The 22,152-nt window shown below is 32.3% G+C and overlaps 5 protein-coding genes across 11 annotated transcripts; 4 read left to right on the forward strand and 1 right to left on the reverse strand.

The window, feature by feature from the left end:
* Positions 1–767: 767 nt before the first annotated feature.
* On the forward strand, positions 768–2,868 carry LOC123008315 (phenoloxidase-activating factor 1-like). 3 transcript variants are annotated; one of them, XM_044404114.1, is made up of 6 exons: positions 768–1,032; positions 1,551–1,739; positions 1,792–1,914; positions 1,966–2,017; positions 2,076–2,359; positions 2,408–2,868. In XM_044404114.1, the coding sequence occupies exons 1-6, from the start codon at positions 930–932 to the stop codon at positions 2,752–2,754; spliced, it is 1,098 nt and encodes a 365-aa protein (XP_044260049.1). In that variant the 5' UTR covers positions 768–929; the 3' UTR covers positions 2,755–2,868. The 3 variants fall into 3 exon arrangements, with proteins under 3 accessions (XP_044260049.1, XP_044260048.1, XP_044260047.1); XM_044404113.1 differs by having other exon boundaries at positions 778–1,032; positions 1,795–2,017; XM_044404112.1 differs by having other exon boundaries at positions 780–1,032; positions 1,792–2,017.
* Positions 2,865–4,628, forward strand: LOC123008316 (phenoloxidase-activating factor 1-like). 2 transcript variants are annotated; one of them, XM_044404117.1, is made up of 5 exons: positions 2,865–3,335; positions 3,385–3,708; positions 3,766–3,811; positions 3,862–4,127; positions 4,176–4,628. In XM_044404117.1, exons 1-5 carry the CDS (start codon positions 3,218–3,220, stop codon positions 4,487–4,489), a joined length of 1,068 nt encoding a protein of 355 aa, XP_044260052.1. In that variant the 5' UTR covers positions 2,865–3,217; the 3' UTR covers positions 4,490–4,628. The 2 variants fall into 2 exon arrangements, with proteins under 2 accessions (XP_044260052.1, XP_044260050.1); XM_044404115.1 differs by having other exon boundaries at positions 3,385–3,811; positions 4,176–4,627.
* Positions 4,629–7,152: 2,524 nt separating this feature from the next.
* On the forward strand, positions 7,153–9,044 carry LOC123008311 (phenoloxidase-activating factor 1-like). 2 transcript variants are annotated; one of them, XM_044404106.1, is made up of 4 exons: positions 7,153–7,312; positions 7,434–8,074; positions 8,125–8,312; positions 8,361–9,044. In XM_044404106.1, the coding sequence occupies exons 1-4, from the start codon at positions 7,246–7,248 to the stop codon at positions 8,956–8,958; spliced, it is 1,494 nt and encodes a 497-aa protein (XP_044260041.1). In that variant the 5' UTR covers positions 7,153–7,245; the 3' UTR covers positions 8,959–9,044. The 2 variants fall into 2 exon arrangements, with proteins under 2 accessions (XP_044260041.1, XP_044260042.1); XM_044404107.1 differs by having other exon boundaries at positions 7,155–7,312; positions 7,446–8,074.
* Positions 9,045–12,335: 3,291 nt separating this feature from the next.
* LOC123008313 (phenoloxidase-activating factor 1-like) lies at positions 12,336–17,575 on the forward strand. 3 transcript variants are annotated; one of them, XM_044404110.1, is made up of 7 exons: positions 12,415–12,461; positions 12,511–12,688; positions 15,157–15,351; positions 15,398–15,833; positions 15,890–16,083; positions 16,133–16,225; positions 16,669–17,575. In XM_044404110.1, exons 2-7 carry the CDS (start codon positions 12,619–12,621, stop codon positions 16,974–16,976), a joined length of 1,296 nt encoding a protein of 431 aa, XP_044260045.1. In that variant the 5' UTR covers positions 12,415–12,461; positions 12,511–12,618; the 3' UTR covers positions 16,977–17,575. The 3 variants fall into 3 exon arrangements, with proteins under 3 accessions (XP_044260046.1, XP_044260044.1, XP_044260045.1); XM_044404111.1 differs by having other exon boundaries at positions 12,336–12,688; positions 16,653–16,790; XM_044404109.1 differs by having other exon boundaries at positions 12,344–12,688.
* LOC123008310 (tubulin polyglutamylase ttll6-like) lies at positions 17,362–19,636 on the reverse strand. The gene has a single exon (XM_044404105.1). It carries the CDS (start codon positions 19,418–19,420, stop codon positions 17,615–17,617), a length of 1,806 nt encoding a protein of 601 aa, XP_044260040.1. The 5' UTR covers positions 19,421–19,636; the 3' UTR covers positions 17,362–17,614.
* Positions 19,637–22,152: the final 2,516 nt, after the last annotated feature.

Raw genomic sequence — 22,152 nt, forward strand, 5'->3', positions numbered from 1 at the left:
TGATGTACTTAAAAAAGCAAATATTCTATATTTTATGTACGAGTATTTCATAGAATTTGAAAAAATTTGAACAAATTACAAACAGTTTCTTCTTAATTAATTCTACTTTAACAATAATTTCTGTTTAATTAATGATCCTTTTACCAAAATATAAATTAATAAAAATATGTAACATTAGTAATAACCGATCAGACTGCACAAGGGTAGTAAAATAATAATGCAAATTAGCAAATTCATTATGGAAATGCAAGATGGTATCATTGTAAAGTGAATTTGCAAATTCCAACTGGCTCATCAATATCAAAGCACGACTTTAATCTCATTATATCTCCTTTTGAAACGACATTTGAATTAAACTTCCCGATCGGAATATGACTATTGTGTGTTAAAAAGATAAAATGTCCCTAATTTGAGTCTTATGAAAAAAATTAAGAAAATTAACGAAACGTAGAACTTTAATGAGTACAAAAACTTCATCGATTAATAAATATTCTAAATTTATACAATGACAAAATATTCATAATACTCGTACGCTCTCAGTGATAAGCCGTGAGCTAGTTATAAATCCGTCCTAAATTTAAAAACACACTAATTTGAAATAGATAGGGTAATAAGCCTAGAGCGACTACGGGTTGTAATTTTGATAATGACCTTGATAACGGCAAAATATGGCATTTTTGCAAATCCCAGCTATTTATTTGCACGAGGGGAATTAAGCAAGGATTAGAGTGGTTTGGTTGTAGAGATAAAAGGTTTATTTTTCTCGTAATTTCATTACCCTCATGCGGAAGAAATTTCTGAAATTTTTTCTCTGTGTGTTTTCTTTTTGTTTTTCATAATAATCAAAACTTTGATATGAAATGTTAAAGGTTACGTTTAATGTAAATTGTTAAGTTTTCTTAAGATGAAAGTCATCAGTATATAATAAAATGACTCGGCCAGTAAACGAAATTTATTGCTATTTTATATTTAGTGTTTTTTGGATCCTTCTTTATGCACAAAAAAATGTTACAGAAGAACATGTGCAAACAAGTACGTATAAAAACACCTAAAACAAAGACAAAAATTCTTTAATCTCCCACACTGTCAAAATTTACGGTTTTTCTCCCGTGTAAGGAAGTTGTGAAACTGTTTGGCATTTTTCAATACGAAACGTCAAATTATTTTTAACAGATTTAAAGTTAAAGCCTTATTGAGTCTAATTCGAAGAATCGTTACACTCGTGGTTTAATAACCCACTCGGTGAAATAATCCGTCCGATTTACAATCAAACTCATCGAATAATAGTTATTTATACCACGAGTGTAACGAGTGGTTTATCATCCATGAGGTGGAATAAAGCGTCCGATTTACACTCAAGCGAGTTGAATACAACATTTTATTCTTTGAATTAGACTCAATAAGGCTTAAACTTGCTTTAAATCTGTTAAAAATAATCTGACGTTTCGTATTGAGAAATGCCAAACAGTTGTCAAAACTTCCTTACACAGGAGAAAAACCGTAAATTTTGACAGTGTCGAAGAATAAATAACTATTACGTTGTTTTTTAGAAATGAAAACCTACTGTACTACACCAGAAGGTGTAAAAGGATTTTGTATGCCTTTATCAAATTGTTCAAATTTAGTTGGGTTAACAAATAAGACAGAGGCTAGAAAACATTTAAAAAAATCTAAATGCGGACCTAGAAAAGACGATCCAGATAATCCTAAAGTTTGCTGTGGCACTCATAACTATCTTGGCAAGAGTTGTTTTAGTTTACTTAAAAAAAAACTTTTAATTGTATTTTGCAGCAGATGTTTTTCCAAAAATTTGCGGTGAACAAAATATTACAATAAGAGGTAGGATATTGGGAGGCAAAGTAGCACGTCTAGGCGAATTTCCATGGTTAGCAAGATTAATACATAAGAGAAACGGTTTTAAAAAAGCTGGATGTGCAGGATTTTTAATAACTTCCAAATTTATAGTAACCGCAGCTCATTGTTTGGAATCAGATATGATTCAATATTTAGGACCACTGTACGTCATATTACATCACAATTACAATTAAATTAAATTTTAAAATAAATTCTTGTAGATATGAAGTTGTTTTAGGCGAACATAATACTCAAACAGAAATCGATTGCGAATCCAAAAATAAAACTTGTGCACCAAAAAATCAAGTAATTAGAGTAAAGAAAACAATATCTCATTCTATGTATGATGAAAAATCAAAACAACATCATCATGACATTGCTTTGATTCAACTGAAAAAATCTGCAAAATTTACTTCTCATGTCGCTCCTATATGCGTGCTTGAGAAAGTAGAATTTAAACCGTACGAATATTGGATAAGTGGTTGGGGCCTTACTAATGATTCCAGTTAACAATCACAATAAAAAATTAATCAAATTAATTGATGTTTTTCAGATCCCAATTCTCAAAGCAGTGTAAAATTAAAAGTTTCAATTCCACCTTTTTCTCATTTAAACTGTTCAGAGAAATACAAAAGCATAGATATGAATATAACCGATATGCAGCTTTGTGCGGGTGGAATAAAGGGTAAAGATAGTTGTTCTGGAGATTCTGGAGGACCACTGATGTTGGTCAAAAACCGAAACCATTGGTTTGCTGCCGGAGTTGTGAGTTATGGTTTGGGATGTGGCAAGGAAAATTGGCCAGGAATTTATACTAACATCACCAGTTATACTAATTGGATCAGAAAAACAATTTGGCAGAATGAACACAAAAAGAAAAAGAGCAAAATTATGCATTGACCAAAGAAATAACCACTATTTAATACTTTTTAATAAATTAACCAAATAAGTCTTATAACGAAATTGTTAAGTTTAAAGAGTTAAATAAAATTGTGAAATTCAGGCTGCACTTCACTGATATTGTGATCATTTACATTCCCTGTTCTATGACATAATAATTAAAAAGAGATTTTAAAACTGGTGAATATATTTAACCAACTTTACATTAACACTTAGTCGATCTTGTAGAGAGTTCATTATTTAAAAATATTATTATGACACCTACTTAATTATAAAATAGCCTGTAGGTAGGTAGATAATGTGTGAACTTGTTGGTCGTGAAACCCATTCATTGGAAATTACGTTGGTAATACAAATAGTTGTTTATAAAGTCTGCTTCGTTCTTGTGACCTTTCTCTTCTTTGCTATCAAATAAGTTAAAGGTTAGCCCGAGTAATTTTTATTAAAATAACCGCAAAATATCATGACAATAATGAGTGTACAATGTTTAAAATACAGTGTTACCAAACTTTTACTTTTCGCTTTACTTGCACATCAACAATTTAATTATATTTTCACGGCAAACACTGAATCCGTTGAAGGTAAGCTTCAATCAAGTCATTAACTCCTTCACATTTTATTGTATTCTAGTGCCTTTTTTTTTCTCTTGTCAATTGATAAACGATGCAGATGCGTATTGTGTGCCTATAAAAAACTGCCAAATCGATCTAAAATCCTTGAATGAATCTGATTTAAATGAAAGACGATGTGGGCCTTCAAACGAAAACAGGAAGAATCCTCTTGTTTGTTGTGAAACAAACCTAGTTGTATTTTCTCAACCTAAAACAACCACTCCAACGTCTTCTGCAAAATGTGGAGTCCAGAGTATAGTTTCTAATAGAATTATCGGTGGAGAAACTGCAGAAGAAGCCGAGTTTCCTTGGTTAGGAAGGATATTACGAAGAGACTCCATTGGTGATTTGATTTTTAGTTGTACTGGGACACTTATACATCCCAATGTTGTGTTAACAGCTGCACATTGCTTGGAATCTAAAGAACTTGTCGAAAATGGAGAATTGTATGTATGTTTCAATTTTTCTTTGTTTTTCCTCCAGAAAGAACTTCCAGATATGCCGTTTCATTAGGCGAACATGAAACTAGTTGTAGTTCCCCAGACAGTAGCTGTTTAAATAACAAACAAACAATTGTGGTATCTGAATACGTCATCCATCCAGACTATGACTCCAATTCTTATAATCATGCCAACGATATTAGTTTAATTATTTTAAAAAACAGAGCTAATATTACTGATTACGTTTCTCCTATTTGTTTGTTAGAAAAAAACGCGAATGTGGTAGAGTACACTGTATCTGGTTGGGGAAGAACCAATAATGGTACGTTGCATCTGATTTATCTCCAGTTAAGCGAAAAGGAATTTTTAGAATCGTCAAGTGTGATTAAAAAGAAGACGGTTATACCACCGTATTCTTGGACTCTATGTTCTCAAAAGTATCAAAGTGTTAATGTAACTATAACAAAAAAACAAATTTGTGCTGGTGGGGTTAGAGGTAAGGATACGTGCCAAGGCGATTCTGGAGGACCACTTATGACACTGAAGAATGGTAGATGGTATGCAGCAGGTGTGGTTAGTATAGGAGTTGGGTGTGGAACGGAAGGATGGCCAGGGATTTACATCAATATACCCAACTATGTGGACTGGATCAAAGAAGTTATACGTGTAAAAAACCTGTTATAAGTTTGTAATGCAACGATCCTCCAAAAAAAAACTGTTATAAATATATAACTACCTACTGCAAAAATGTATAAAGCTCACCTAATATTAAAAAAAAAAGATTAATAAAGATCTATAACAAGAATATTTTTTCTTAATAAATAACCGCCGTCATTCAACATTTGAAAATGTGTTCGTTATCAAAAGCTACAGGTAAATAAGGTGGTGAACACTAATATCTTATACTTTTTCGACAGTGTTTACTTCTTATATTCCTGTTAATAAACGCTCTTCTGTAAAATACGTCCTATTATTATAAGTATACAGGATGTTCGTTTTTCGAGCTTCACTATGGGAATCTCAGTTATTATAAGAGATACAAGGTCGGTTAAGTTAGGGCAAAGTTGGGCATGTTTATGCTGAACAATAAAATTTACTGTCTTATTTAAAGTTTTTGAATTATTGGAAAAAAACGAAAATTTGTAATTTTAGTTTTTATTTTTTCAAGCAAAAGCTAAAAAACCTAGACGTTTTTAACTAGAACGTTCTTAAGAAACTTTTTTAGAAGAAATCTAAATCTGGCATCGTATTTTTCAAAGCGTTCTTGATATCAGAGATACAAAACTCAACTTTGGATTTTCTTATGGACGCCCTATTTGATTTATGTAATAAAAAGTCTTTTTGTTCCTGATTACAACGATGTATCACACGATATGATCAAGTTTTACATGCTGATCAAAATTAAGAAAAAGCGTTTTTGTAAAGAGTGCTTTGGAAAAAACGCTACCAATTTTTAGATTTTAGTTATTTAACAAACTAAATGTTGGCAGTTCAATTGAATTTGGATCTGAAAGTCACATTTCTGTCAAGCTTACCTACTTAAAAACAAAAATTTTGAAATAGGAACAACGTGATAAACTAGTATTTATTCTTCGCAAAACAAAACATACAATAGCGGACAGGGAATTTTGGACATCAAATTTATGTCAGTTCAAAAAATACCATTGTAAGCTACGCTTTATTGTCATTATGATTTATTCTTGGCATTGATTTTCTAATACAATAATGTCAGCAGTACGAGTTTTTATATAAGTTCAATAAATTATTTTGATTTGTTGTCATTTTATCTCTAGCTATGAGGATACAAATTACAAAAACCGAAAGTGAGGTTAGTTGCCTAAGGCCCGTTTTACATTTACATTTTTATGTCAGTCAAATAACCAATCGTCCAAAATTCCGTGTCCGCCAGTATATTACAAACAGGTATATTACAAAAAAAAATGAAAAAAGCAATATTAAATGAAATAAACTTTATTTTTATAATAATTAGAGTTCGGATTTTATGCAAATTACATATTTACCTATTATTTGTAAGAATATTTTTTTTTAATTTAGGATGTGCACAAAACATTAAAACAAATTGAATAGGCCAATTAAAAAAATACATATTTTGCATATTTTTAAGTTTTTGGAAGTTGTTGCATAACTTCGATATTTAGTGCATAAAGCATATTTGATAATATTTGATAATTTTGCCATCATATAAGAAAAAGTAACTGGAGGTTTATTGCTTTATCGGACTAAGTATTAACTCTGACTTTTTAGAATTCAGTGAAGCTTTACTCAGATTTTTTTAAAGCAAATAGGCTGTAATTGTAGTCACTCGCTGGGATTCATGGTTGGAGGCACATTACCACAATGTTAAAAATATTACTTCAGATTTTCTGAATCAAAAATAAAATGTAAAAATTTATCTGATAAAAAAGAAATAAAACAACAATTAGCATTTATTAAAGCAAATTATACGTTTTTAAGGAAGCATATTACTCCAATTAAGTAAGTAAGTAGGCATATTACTCCAATAGAAACTAGTCAAATGTCCCTTTCTGAGGCAATTAATATTGTGAATGTAAGTGAAATACGAAATATTAGCGGATCATCGTCAAAAGTTTACAATAGAAAATTTAGAAAAACATCCTATTATTAAAAGTGGCGTTCCATGACAACTAATATTTTTGACTAGTTGATAATTAAGTACCTACTTATCTATAGCATAACTTGCGATGTAAATTAAAATTTTTGTGTTATTTCTTATATGTGTTAATAAATCATTTAAATATTTAGTTTCCTTGAGTGTTTGCAATTTTCCATTATTCTTACATCCCAAAGATTCTGCATATTTAAGCATATTTAGTGAAAAACAGCATATTTTTCTCTTAAACGCTGCATATTTATGCATATATTTTCAGTAATTTTACCGTATAAAAATCCGAATTTTAAAATAACTGTTAAATACACTATACTCTAAATAATAAAATAAAAGAGTAAGAATTTATTCAACGTAGCTTTTTTAAATATTTTTTAAATATTTTCATTTTTTTCAAAAATAAACACTAAGTTTTACGAATCTTGTGCGCTATTTTATCATTACGCTGTATATTATAATCTTACATTTTACAATATGTGTATTCCCGTTTATTTATAAAAACCGGGGAACACACATCAACGAAAAAATAATAAATTTCCAGAACTGGTTAGTTTTATCTTAAGTTTGATTGATACAATTTTCCGGAAATTCCCTACCACATTTTGACATTTCATTGAATGTCGAGCACATCAACTCTTTTTAAATTACAAAATAATTTCTTCTATCACTTGGGGAATACCTTGAATCATTATTTGTCCGAACAACTTGCGACTGTAAAAACTAAACTCGAAAGACTAGTGGCTTGCTTCTTAGTTCAACAAACATCGTCAAGGCGGACGGCAGCGATAAAATTATGCGGTGTTACAGAATCCAGTTGTTTGTGGTTTGTTCACTACTTTTCTTCATTAATATTAACGCACGTAAGTAATTATTTATTATCACTATCATTATTTATCACTCTTCTTAACTATTTAATGATATCAAAATTACACGATTATGTTAAAATTAAAGAAAAAAGTCACTTGTTACTTTTATTTACAGAATTCTTTCCAGAACGAAGATCGCCATGTACAACACCTAACGGCGACATAGCTCGATGTATCCCAATTAGCTCCTGTCCGATTCTTTATGACGCTGTCACCACTCGAGATAAACAGCAATTAAAATTTTTAAAAGAATCACAGTGTGGGTATGGCCGCGACCCATTGGTTTGTTGTGGACTTCATAACAACTATCGTTTGAATCCTGGCGATTTTGCCTATGATGATGAACCTTTTAGTTGGGGTAACTCTCATCATAGAAGAAATTCAGGATCAAACAATTGGGACAACGACGATACTTCAAACAATAGAAGAACAAATAACAATAATAATAATGAATGGAGCACCAGTAGTACAAATGATTGGGGTAGTAACAACAGAAGAAGAACAACAACTCAAAGGACAAATTCAGAAGAATCTGGTTGGGGCACTAGTGATAGACCAAATAGAAGAACAAGTAGTGATGATTGGACTAGTAGTAACAATAATAGACGAAGGACAACACAAAGAACAAATTCGGAGGAATCTAATTTTGAAAGAGAAAATGACAGAAGTAATTCGGGTTCAGGTGGCAATAGACGAACAAATCAAAATTCTAGTAGTAATAGCAAGCTACCTGATAGGTCTTCTTGTGGAATTCAGGTTATAAATAAAATTATGTTTGAAAATTGTAAACGTTAATTTTTTTTTAGGAAGTTGACCGAATTCTCGATGGCCAAGCAACCGACTTGCGAGAATTTCCATGGATGGTTTTGTTGCAATACCGTAAAAAGTCTGGGAATTTAGTGTTTTCTTGTGGTGGAACTCTTATTTCTCCTCGCTACGTTTTAACAGCAGCTCATTGCGTTCGAGGACAAATCCTTACAAAAATCGGGCCATTGTAAATAGATTCGCTTATCTCAAAAACGCTCTAACATGTTAATTGTAGGGTCAATGTCAGACTAGGCGAATACAACACTGAAACAGAACGAGACTGTAGCAACCAACTAGGATTTGAAATTTGTAACGAAAAACCAATAGATTCAGAAATTGATAAAGTAATACCCCATCCTGATTACAGCGATAACAGTGCTGATAGATATCATGATATCGCTTTAATCAAATTGAAACGAAAAGTCTCATACACCGATTTCATCAAACCCATATGTTTGCCAGGGAAATCAGAAAAATCAAGTGTTGGAGAACGATTAGTGGTAGCAGGATGGGGTCGAACAGAATACGCCAGTAACAGTCCTGTTAAACTAAAACTCTGGGTTCCTGTAGCAGAAACATCCCAGTGTTCGAGAAAATTTAAATCGGCTGGGGTGACGTTAGGGAATAAACAATTGTGTGCTGGAGGAGAACAAGGCAAAGATTCTTGTAATGGTGACAGTGGTGGACCTTTGATGGCAACCACAAATGGTACAGCGCAATGGTACATTGAAGGGATTGTTTCATTTGGAGCAAGATGTGGTAGTGAAGGATGGCCAGGAATTTATACCCGAGTGTCAGAATATCTCGACTGGATTAGAAACAATGCCAATTAAACTGGCTCCTCACTGTTATTTTTAACGTGTATATTTATTTATGATATCACTTAATTAAGTTTCGAATAAAACATAAAATTAACGGACCAGAAATTTTCTATGATCTTTATAAAGATGCAGGATTTTCGGTCGAAAAGCATTTAACATTACAAATGTGTATAAAGTTTATCAATAATTGGTGATAACCTTATAAAAATATCATTTAACAGCAGCAGAGTTAATATCCATTGTAAATAAAATTGTTTTGAAAACAAGAGAATTACTTACATACATATTGTTCAAAGTAATAAAATAATTGTTAAAATCTCTCTATGAAAGTCTTAAAAAGTGATTGTATTTTTTGTACCAGTAATCTTTGATCCAATCAAATTAAAATGAAAAAACAATAAATTATAAAAAATAATTTAAAAGAAATAAAGAACGGTTTGGACCAAGAATTTTACTAAATCCAAATACTAAGAATAAAAAGAACTTGTCAAAAATAGATTTGCCTATAATAACTAGTATTATTAATCGTTCAACTAAGATAACCTCTGGGAAATACCATCATTTCAAACTACAGTTGAATACACACGTAGTCTTGTTTCCCAAATTTGTTGATGCATAAGTGAAAAAAACATGTTTCTTGCAATAAATATCGTCTGTAAGTACTTGATGTAGGAGTATTACTTTAATAAAAAATAAACTTTTAGGGATTTTAATTTCTACTGTAGTCGCCCTACCTCACGATGAAGGTTGTATCAAAATAAAAAAATGTCCAGCAGCCATAGATCATATAAAAAATATTAAAAATGATAAAACAAGCTTGGAAATTCTTGAAAAAGCACATTGTGGTTTTGAAGGACAAGAACCTATAGTCAAATGCCACAGTATTCCTCGTCTGTCAAGTGCAACAAGTAATGCAGATTGCATTCCTTTGCAAGAATGTCCAGCTGCACTCAGATTAATAGATTTAAAAGTATTCGATCCTGCATTAGTAAATTTGCTTCGGAAGAACCATTGTGGCGAAATCAAATCACACCCACTTATTAAGTGTCAAACTATTACTAGTGCCTTAATTTAAATTCTTTTTTAAAATGCAACAAAAATAAAAATTATACACTATTAAAGCTTTTTTCAGTAAAAAGTTGTTCATTTTGGTAATAGCTCAATAATGCCTTTTTGTTATCCTATTTTGCTGCAGATGAGTTGCAATTTGTAAACGTGTTCTAGTTTCAGTTACGAGTTACGAGTAAGAGAAAACAAAACTAAAATGTTGGACAAGAATTCAAAACATTGCAATTTAATTTTAGTTTTGTTTCAAATTTGTTATAAGAAAAAATGTTATGAATTAGTGTAAATAATATCCCTAAAACTTTTATAGTACCTGTGCGAAATACATCTACTGCTGGATCAAAAAGGTTAAAATATAATTAATTAAGCAAAATTTTCCTGAATAACATTATTTTTGTATGTTGTGTATATTTAAACGATTGCCCCAAAGCGCTAGAACTAATCCGAAATCGAAAAAATGATCCAAAAGTAGCAGAATATGTAAGATAGTAATAGTGTTAGACAGGATATGATATTCCGTTCTAAAATTTCGTCCTTTACTATGAACAGATCAAAATCTGCATCCAATGAGTATGGTACACAAGGCACTTCGACAAAAATAACAAATAGCAAAAGAATGAATTTCCGGGGCTAGCATTGTTGAAGTATAAAAATCGAACAAACTATAGAGAATACAGGTGTCATAGTTCTTGATTAAGTAACAAATATGTCGTTACAGCAGCTCACTGTTTAACTTATTCTCACACTCTCAAACCAGGATATGAAGATTTGTAAAACGTGTATGAAGCTTGTAAATGAAAAACTGTGCGATCAAAAAAAAATAGAGTAGGCGTCCATCAAAGTCTATAGTTGGCAACACATTCTCTCCCAGCCCCCAGATTCCCATCTGGGCTGGAAATTTTCCACACAAACTGAAAGTAAAAATGACCATTCACCGTTTTCGTCTTGTACAGCAATAACAATTTTCTGCTCTAAAGTGAACGTTATTTCACTCAAAAGGAATAAACTTGTCAAAGTTTCCGCTGACATTTGATGTCAAAAATTAGAATTGCCATTTGAAGGACTTTAATCACCGCCTACTCTATTTTTTTTTGATCGCACGGTACTAGGTGAATACAGGGTGCGCCAGAACTCGCGCCCCAGAGAAAACTGCCATATAAGGTAAGATCCCAGAAACAGAATTTTTTTTGCTACAGACTATTAGAAGAGGAAACAAGGAAGATATATCCTAAATTGTAACTCTGTTTAATGTTATTTGTGGTTTTTATTGGTAAAATTTTACATTTTTTTCATGTTCCTGGTATCTTATTTTACTTGAAATTTTTCTCTGAGGCGCGAGTTCTGGCGTACCCTGTATAATATTGAAACAGATAAAGACTATGTCATACCTGATGACTGTACTGAACCTATGCAGAAGTTTCCTCCAAAGGCTATTTTTATCCATCCAATTTTTTTTTCAGGAGCATTAAGTGATATTGCTTTAGTACGACTAAACGGAACCGCACAATTTTCCGGTATCTATAATTAGCCCAATTAAAATACAATTAACATCACATAACCTTGCAGATTTTGTTAAACCGATTTGTTTGTCAACAAATACCCTTAATTTAAACACAAACGAAAGATATCCGGGTGGGGCAAAACTGAAAACAGCCACATTCGTAATTTGTTTATCAAATTTTAGTTTAAAAACAATAAGTAATGCAAAACCAAAGGGTAGAATGAATTTTTTTACAAAAAATTATTGTTCCATGCGCCTTGATGATAGTCAAATTTGTACTGATTCTTCAGATGGTACTGGTACACACGTGTACGTGTTAGGGATTTATTTTAGTAGGGATTGTTTCATTTGGGAAAAATTGTGATTCCGAGTCTGCTGTTTATACAAATGTAATGAAATTTGTCAATATAATATATTTGTAATAATGTATTTGTCAATATACAGGGTGCGTCAGAACTCGCACCCCAGAGAAAAATGTCAAATGCCGGGGGTCAAAGGTCGCCAAAAAGTGCAGATAAAGAGGTAATTTTTGCTTGCAAAAGAAAGTTATTAGATTCTTAAATCCACCAATTCCAGAAGGGCAAGCAAAAATTACTTCTTCGGCTGCACTTTTTGAGGACCTATTGCCCCCGGCATTTGACATTTTTCTCTGAGGCGCGAGTTCTGGCGCACCCTGTATAATATTTTCGTATGACAATAAATAAAAAAAACAATTGGATTGTTAATTGTGAATGTCAATTGGATTCTTAATACTATGTCTTCGAGCTGATGATTAAAGTTCACTGGTGTCTAGTAGTCTCTTTTTATTATATCTTGTTCAATGTCCTCGATAATAACACTAATCAAGGACGTTATCAATCGAGAGTTCTTAATGGTAATCAGAATAAAATATGACATGTTTGTTGTGAAGCAATTTCGTACTATTTGAACACAAGTTGCAAATAAATTAGTAAATGTAGCAAATGAGTTATTGTTGGTAAATTGTGGTTTGATTGTAGTAATAGTTCATCAGCAGAAATTCTCTAGTGACGTCACTTCACGTGGAGTGTATAAACTTCACACAGGTTATGGCCGAACGCTTGTAAATTCCCAACATTCAAAACAAAATGATCGTAGGAAAAGTTTTCAGTGTTCGAGTGTTGTTAATAAGTGTTTTGTGGTTATTGCAAACAACGAGTAAGTAATTTATCGTAATTACACTAAGTAGGTACTTTGCAGAAAATTATATTTTTTTCAGTCAAAAAAACTAATTTGTTTAATAAATTTTTAAGTACAATTTGTATAATTATAAGAAAAATAAAAATAATGATACACTTTTAAAAATAAAAATGCTTAATAAGTAGGTATGTACGCCTTCGCTTTCTTACTTTTTTGGTGCCCATACTTTATTAAAAACAATTTATTTTGTTTGTTGTAAACATTTCTGCGGTTACAAACCACAAAGTTCTCATCGTATTTTGATGTTAATTTTAGTCTATTTTGTTATTTCTTAAGCAATTATTATTGTTTTTTTACGACAAACTTTTTATTAGTAATATGTAAAAAATAACTGCTTTTCTTGGGTCACCAAATTTTTGTATTGATTCTAGTTATTGTTTATTGGTTCACTTAATTTGTTTTGCAACAACGTTCTGATTAAACTTATCAATGAAAATGTTAATTGTAATTCAGATTATTAAATTTTATTTGAAAACGCGTTGTTAATTCTGATATGAAAGATGTCATTTGTAACTCAGAAATAACATTTTGAATAACAGTCTCGGCATTTTAGACTTGAAAATTACAATATAGAACAGAGAAAAAAGGTTTTATTTTCCTTAATTTAAAAATGTTTTAATAAAAAGAGCTAAAGTCCCGGTCAGTTCATAGTGGCCATTTGATTTATTGCAAAGTTGGCAGCCCCTAACCCGCCACCTCTAGTATGTGGGTTGTGTACACAATTGTGACAGGCACAGTAGTTTTTATATGTAAAGTATTCTAACCCGAATTTATAGAATTGTTATTTTTGATAGATACGTATGTCCCTAAAAAACAATTGGATGTTTAAAGTCGGATTTACACAACTCAGTTTTTACAAATTTACACAGGGTACAAGTGGCCACTATGAATTGACCGCGACTTTATGTTCCTGAATTTTATTACGTTTTTTTGATTAGCTTACGTAAAATTTTTCGTCGTTCCACATTGTTATGGTATAAATAATATTCAACAATTTACAATCGTTTAATGCCCGGCCCTTGGAATATTAACATTTTCAGAATTTCTTTTTTTTTAATATGGTAATTTAATACGACGAAAAAGGTTGTACGTATCACGTGCTGTTAAGGGCCATAACGACCGCAGAGGAAGGCCCTCCTTTGGTCGCCATGGTTTTCTTAACAGCCCTCACTACGTATATAACTTTTTTGTTTAAGTGAAAAATGTTGAACAGCACCTATTATAGGCATTTTGATTTTACTCATATGAATTACAACTTATGTTTTCTAAAACACAATTTACAATTTCTAAATTACAAATATCTGAAATTCTATTGATATTTTCTGAAATACTGTTAATAGTGACATTTAATACATATTTACATTTGCGTCAAAAGCCTATTTAATAAAGATCAAAGAAAATTTACAATACATCGTAATTGCATATCTATCATAAATTTGCAGTTAAATTTAAATAAGTTGTTTACAATACAGGATGTTTCACATAATTTTTCGAGACTTGCGCCTGTAAGATGCAATCAATAATACATATTCCGAGACGAACTCGATTACAAATTTTGAAAAATTGGATAATCTTCTCTAGTTTGTTCACCCTTTAAAAAATTACAACGTTTTTAGTTAGTTAGTGATTAAGATAGATAAACTAGAATCATATTCATGCCGTTTCTTGATAGAACAAATGCTAATTGTATCTGAAAAACTGCAGTTTATGACTATTAATGAAACAGTGATTAGTTTGACAACTACTGTCATGGGTTTCCAAAAAACATATAATTACATGTGTATTTTTTGTATCTAGTGTTTTGTGAATTTTGTATATTTGGGTGCGTACATTAGGCGCAAGCCTCCTAAAATTGTGTGAAACACCCTGTACAGATTTTCGTTGTTAAATAAAAATCATATTAAAACTCAAAAGCCTACATTAGTAGGTAAATTCCATATGAAATGCTTGAATATTTTTGTTATTTGTTCAACCGCGACGACAACAAAGAAGGTTTAATGTAAATTAAAGTAATTAAATCCAAATTCACATTATAACTATTTTAAAAGTTTAGTTAAGTTATTTGATTTTAATAAGTTTTTTTAAGTAATGTTAGAAATATTTTAAAGTATCTTCGTTTTATAAAATAATATAATTAGCAATTAACGTTTCTCATGTTATTTCATAATATGTAAATTTATTAAAATCAAAATGTTATATCACAAAACCGGATCATAGATTTCGGCTTATAAATAAATTTATAATGATAGAAAAAATGTATTTTGTATCAAGATCATCGAACATTATTATTTTAACCGGTTCTTCGAAAAATACAATCACGCAAGTTTCAAAACGTTCATCTTTTCGATGGTAATTTCCTGTTTCATCATGACTAACGCACATTTGTCTGAGTTGGCATAATGGAAATTTTTTCAAACTTTTCCCAGATTACGTTTCAACCACCAAAATAGAATGTATTCCCCTGAAACTTTGTCCAATGGCCATGAAACTGATAAAAACCAAACCTTATGCCCCGGAAACGATCGAATTCCTCCGGTACTCGCATTGTGGGTTTGATGGTCATGATGCCAAAGTCTGGTGCACGATATTTTTATATTGCAAAACGCCAGATTCTCGGAATGGTAAGGAAATGAAAACTTTTTGCCAATTAATAACCATGAGTTTCAGGAATTTGTAAAAACATCAAAGAGTGCGATTCTTTCATTAAATATGTGGAGAATGTGGATACACAAGACCCAGTTGTGAGAAAGTACCTCAAGGAATATCAGTGTAGTACCAATCAAGATCCACATGTTAAAATCTGCTGTCCTGATGAGGGAAAATACAATGATATTTTTACAAGCAATGATGTTCATGAGAGATTCTCAAATTACTTCCCAGATCCAAGTTTAGGGGAATGTGGGAAGCAAAATTCCGATAATAAAATTGTTGGAGGCACTGAAACCTACTTAGATGAGTTCCCTTGGTTAGCTTTACTTAAGTATGTTAATGGAAATAAAATTCGTTATTCGTGTGCAGGAAGTTTGATTCATGAACAGTATGTTTTAACAGCAGCTCATTGTGTTGATCCGCAAATCATAAAACAGAAAGAGCTTGGAAAACTGTAAGTTTTGATTCTCGACTTGTCAAACATTTGAAGTAAAAATTTTACTGTTTTAGCCAGAATGTGATTTTGGGTGAATACGACACAAGAAATGAAACTGACTGCATTTACCAGAAATTTGGCAGTGATTGCGCTGATCCTCCTCAAGTATTTACTCCAAAAGATTATATTATTCATCCTAATTACGATTCGTCTTCGATGTTGAACGACATTGCCATTATTCGTCTAGATCGCAAGGCTAAATTCTCAGGTATGCTAATTTAACAAAAAAAAAAGAGATTTTTAATTCTCTTACTTAGATTACGTTCAACCAATTTGTCTACCACCGAAAAATTTGAAATTGCAAGGTAACGAATCATTTACAATAAGTGGCTGGGGACGCACGGAATCAGGTTTGTGTTTATTAATATACAGGGCTGTGTCAGAACTCGCACCCCAGAGAAAAAATTCAAGTAAAATAAGATACTAGGAACATGGAAAAAATGTTTAAAAAATTCTGTTAAAAAATTTTGCCATTTATTTTTTAACATTTGACTTTTTTTTGTCTATTTAATGATTTTGATGATTTTGATCTTGCATATGTTTTTTTATAATGATGTACAAAAATTTTGCCAATAAAAACCACAATTAACATTGAACAGAGTTACAATTTAGGATATATCTTCCTTGTTTCCTCTTCTAATAGCCTGTAGCAAACAAAAAATATTTTTCCAACAGAAATTTCCATGGCATCTTACCTTACCTTTTCTCTGAGGCGCGAGTTCTGGCGCACCCTGTATTTTACAAAGTTTATTAATTCATATAAATTCATATTGATAGAAATATAAATTTTCAGAAGACAGAAGTCCCGTTAAAAGAAAAGCAATAGTACGTAACACAAATAAAAAACGATGTGATGCCAATAATGGACGAAGAGGAATTAGCGATCGACAGATTTGTGTGGGACAAGGGGATGGAGTTGATAGTTGTTATGGTGATTCAGGGGGACCCTTAATGTTAGAAACACAAACGAAAAATAATTCTTATGCCACTTTTGTTGTCGGTTTGGTCTCGTATGGCTATGGGCGATTATGTGGCAACTTTCCGGGTGTTTACACCTATTTACCGGCTTATCTAGAGTGGATAGAGCAGCAATTAAGATGATATTAGCTAAAACTAAGACTGATGTTTTTTAATGTAAAGTATTTTATAAAAAATGACCGCAATGCCAAAAGAAATCAGAGTTGCTGACTGAATTTATTACCTCAAAGAAATAAGAGTATAATATATTTTAATATTTCTTATTTTTTTAAAAGATATTCAAAACAAGACTATTTGCAAAACTACTTCTATTAAAATTCTTCTTGACAAAATCTTAGACTAGTTTTTCCTTATTCTGAGATTTAGAAACAAAAATTAAACTGTAAATAAACTGTTACTGTAAATACACATTTTGCAAAAAAGCAATTAAACTAATCAATGTTTTTAATTTAACCCACCACGCAAGGTACTCGTTAGACTTATCCAAACAAAATGAAAACAAGCAATAACAATTATTCTTCATTTATACGATTGTGTATGTAGAGAGAGAAAAGTAAACATCTGTCGCGGACATAACAGTAAAAAAATGTAAGTGTTACTTAAAAGTAAAAAATAAACAAAGTTGTTGATATAAATTCGTCTTAAAATAGATAAAAGTACATTATTACTGAGAATAATTTGATTATTGTCAAATGGGCAAATAAACGTATCTTAATAAAATCACAATTTTATTAGAATTGTCTCAGCCCATTATCAATCCATCAGATACTCGACTTCGCCTTGATCGACTCCACAAGATCCGATATAGCAATACCATTTTGCTTGTTAAAATTATTCTCATTCGTAGCGCGTATCTTATCGAAAATTGCAAACTTTTTTTCATCGCGAGGTCTCAAATTTCCATTCTTCTTCATTGAAAAATAGACATGTTCCAAAATACCATGACTTCGAATAAGATACTCCCTTTGAGCTAGTCTTTGAAGCCGATCTCTTTCTTCTGATTCAACAATCATTTGTGGTTCTGATGAACTCATTACAGACAACGCTGCGGTAGATTTCGACGTTGGTTTGTTTTGATTCGGTGTTTCTAGTTTTTTGGGCGCTGGGGGTTTTATTGGTGGAACCACCACTCGTTTTGCAGCTTCCAATCTTGCTTTCAGTTGCATTTCGTCTCGTAAAGCGTTTTGGGCTGCTTCTCTTGCTCTGCTAGCTGCAGTTTCGGAATATAACGAGCCTTGTCCTTGATCAAAAAATTTGTTGTAATGTACTTTAGTTGTTTGAGTTGGATAGACAAATCTGAATCCTCCACGACTGTTCATCTCAAGTCTGTAATAATCGTCAAAACTGACTACGACCGGAGGCTGATGATCCTTGCCGTGAAGTAATCTTTCTCTTATACGTTTTCTGTCTTCTCTCATGACTTTTCTTTTATCACATTTGTCTAAATTCATCATTGCAAACATATCCGAAAGAAGAGCTTCTTTAATCTCCCAATCTAGAGCTGTATCTGTGTGAAAACTAGGAGAGTGATTCACTTCTAAAATCTGAGGGTTTAGTCTTTTATCTAGGATAATATCAACTCCTAGTAATTCACTACAAGCCGGAATCACATCATGGTTGGGAAAACAAGCGGCGTAACTGTGTTTTAAGACAGGAGCTGCACTTATTACTGTTTTAATAATAACATCGTCGATTCTTTTCCAAATACCTTCAACATCGTGACCCAGTTTTCGTAAATAATTGTTAAACCACGACAATTTTCTTTTGCTACCTGCCTCTGTGTCTTGATTGTAAGTTCGACTGTATTTATTTACTGCATAGTTAGTTAAATGCATGAAAACATTAGAAATGTTAACTGCGTTAGGTTCTTTATACCTTGTGGTCGCAAATCTGACTAAACCTTCTTCATAAATATAAATTCGTAAGGGGTCACATGAAGTAATTAATGTATATATTCTCAAATCAAATTTGTAACCATCTATAAGATAAGGTTTGTTGATGTAGACTTGACAAACTCCCCTATCACATGGTCTAATATCTTTCAAACTTTTTGTTACAAAAATTCCCCGTCCTTGGCTTCCGGCGTCCGGTTTTAATATAAAAGTTCTGTTCCGACGCAATCTACTATAAGTTAGGGCTTCACCCAAATCAGCAGGCAGACACCAGGTCCTTGGAAAAAAATTATATTCTTTGGGAAAAAGTCTGAGCATTCTGTTGAGATTCCGTGCTAAGAGATCCTTTCTACATATTTCCAACATTCCTGGAAAATGGTTGATTTTCTGGTACCGTTTCATTTCCTTGCACCGTTCGACCGTAATAGAAAGGTCAGTCCAATACAAATTCCAATTTTCATTTTCGCTCACCTCTTTGTATGCAAATTTGGCAGCGATTTTCCTAATGACTTCATAGCGGCAATTTGTCAAACACACTGAAATAATATTTTTACGTTTTTTCGTGATTTTTCCTTGAATTAGAGGTTTTGGTATTGGTTTTTGAGGTTTGATGGGTTCATTCGCACTCTCTGAAGAACTATCTGATGCGTCGCTGCTTTTCGAATCTTCAGCCATAGGAGGATGACGGAATTACATTAAATCGGGTCACAAATTTTGACTAAACTGTCAACGTCATTTATTTTGAGCGAGAAAATGAACTGATTGACTTTGGGATGAATGAATTTAAGACGATGACCCCTAATGGAGTCGTTGAGGCCAGTAGTGGACTGCCGATAACAATGTCAAGGAGAACGGGAACAGACTACTTTCTTCAACGGTTACTTTAGTAATGATTGCTGTTTGACAATGTTGACACCTAGTGCAGTGTTTGTGTACTTGACGGCCGCTCTTTTTCTGCAAATATGCACAGGTACGACCAAATTTTAAAAAATAGATAAGTAAAGAGAACCTTGACATTCTTTTGTAGCGGTTCCAGAAGAATGTTTAACACCAAATTCGGAACTTGGCTGGTGTATAAATTTGCAAGAATGTCCCACTGTCTATACACTTTCAAATAATTTCAATGCTCCAATTACTATTGAAACGTTAACATTTTTGATGCAATCACAGTGCGGATTTAATGGTACCAATCCAAAGGTGTGTTGTCCCAGAGAAGAAATAGAGTCAACAATTAGTGTTTGAGTGTCGATTTTTATTGAACATTAATCTTGTTATTAGCTATTAAATATTGTAAGTGTTTGTAAACGTATAACAAGCCGTAAAAGAGAAAAAATAAAATTGTGACAGTTTATTTCAGTTTATAAATTATACCCTTAAGTTGGTTCGGTGGTAATATTTGAGGAATTGTCAAGACTACTTATTTATGATGTTCTGATATTTTATGCGGATGTAAAACGTACATAAACCGCCACTATAAAGGCCGTAGAGCTTTCAGTGCGCATATTAAATGCAGTAATGGCTCGAAATTTTTACAACCTATAAAGAAGGGCTGAGGCGTTGATACAAAGCGACAACGTGACAAAAATTTGCGTCGTAAAACCGCTAAATTTAAAATATTCTTGAATACAAATGGACGAAATTATAAGAGTAACCGAGTGAGCTTTCGGTTCATTGCCAAAACCGAACCTTTTAATCGCCCCTGATTACAGAGTTTAGGGAACGACAGAAGGGCTATTTATGCGTCGGTCAAGCCATATTTTAAAAAGCACATATATCACAGCACATGCTTCCTGCAGTGGCCGATGGTGAGGATTAACTCTCCATTATTCACGCGTTTCAGGATGACTGATCTTTTTATGAATTAAAAGCCTTTCTCGACTGAGAAATTGCGATAACAAAAATAAGGATTGACTCGAGCATAACGCATTAATGCTGGACATGGACCATTTTTGAAAGGGTGACAAATAATTAAAAATTTATATATGAGACAAAGTGGGCTCTGTCTGGACGAAGGGACAAAGCAAATTACGTCAAAGGTTGCTATAGCGTCGCATAGGTAATGGACAAAATAAGAGCAATATCCCTCTCGGACGCCAATTCCCTCTCGCTCTTCATTTCCCTATTTTTAAAGTTGATCCAACATCACAGGTAAAAGGGGGAAGAATGAATGCGGTGGAATCAGGTTACAGGACAACCCCAAGGGTCCACAAACTTTCAAAACAGAAGATGAGTTTAATAAATTTGTTGAAATAAAACAAGAAACTCTTAAACTACAGCAAATATTTCCGAATAACGCTAATTAGAACGATTTCATTTCTGCTTAGTGCGCCCCTCCGTGTGCGTAAAGCCAAAGATCGATTTTAACTTATATGGCTTTATTAAAATACCCATGTATGGTGGCCCTCTGAGGCACAAAGCAATCTAAATTTGAAGCCAGTGGCCAAGTTTCGCTTTTGTTACACGCGACTGTTAATTAAGATCCCTTATTAACATTCGTTTCAAATATTTATTTGTTCAGATGGGCGTTAAAATTACCGATATTAGCCCCTAGCGGCGGTATTTTATACATGGATGCTCTCTCTGGATAAATTGCTATTGATTCTTGGTTATCAGAAGATGAGGAAAAGTTATCAGCAACATGTCCATAAAGCACGTTTTAATCAACTTCACCTTTGCAGAAACTAGTTCAATACTCGTTTTTCTGAAAAAAAAAAAAAAAAACAAACGAAATTATCCTAGGATGAGAAAAAGTACAATTAATTAGAAAATATTTCAGCAATTTTGCTTCGTGAAATTTAGCAAAGGGTTGAATTTATGGAACGTGGTTACAGTTTCTGTAGCGAGATTCCTCACAACGGCATACTTATTTATCTCACAAATTGAGGAAACATTTTTCAGACGTTATACATGGACGAGCCACTCTAAAATAATATTAAATACACGACGTACATTTAGTTAAAAACAATGTCATGAGTGCCAATTTAATCAATCACCATTTAGCCAAAGCAATTTTTGTGCGAGCTATTTCAATCTTGGTTTCATGTAGGTGGTTAATTTATTTTGTGTTTCCCTTTCCTGAGATACGCGTAAATGATTTCATACATTACATAAATATCAATAGTTTTTTCAGAACAATAATAATGTTCAAAAGGGAAGTATTATAAGTAGTTTCAGAACATTTTAACCTTCAAACATCCCATTAAAGCACTGCAGGAGTTTAGGCCTACATAATAAAAATTTCCATCCTTGTAAATAGGATATAAAATGTTACTTCTGGACCGGATATTTGGCATCTTTAAAAACAAGGCGGAATCCTAAAAATTTAGCTGTTTCCAAAGGTAAACAATCAAAGATAGCCTAAAATCCTTCAAAAATCACTAATTTTTGTACGCGCTGAAAGTACTCAA

This window comes from Tribolium madens, unplaced genomic scaffold, assembly GCF_015345945.1.
Source record: "Tribolium madens isolate multiple individuals breed KSU strain unplaced genomic scaffold, Tmad_KSU_1.1 Scaffold_3;HRSCAF=73;Tcas5.2_LG2, whole genome shotgun sequence".
NCBI lineage: Eukaryota > Metazoa > Arthropoda > Insecta > Coleoptera > Tenebrionidae > Tribolium > Tribolium madens.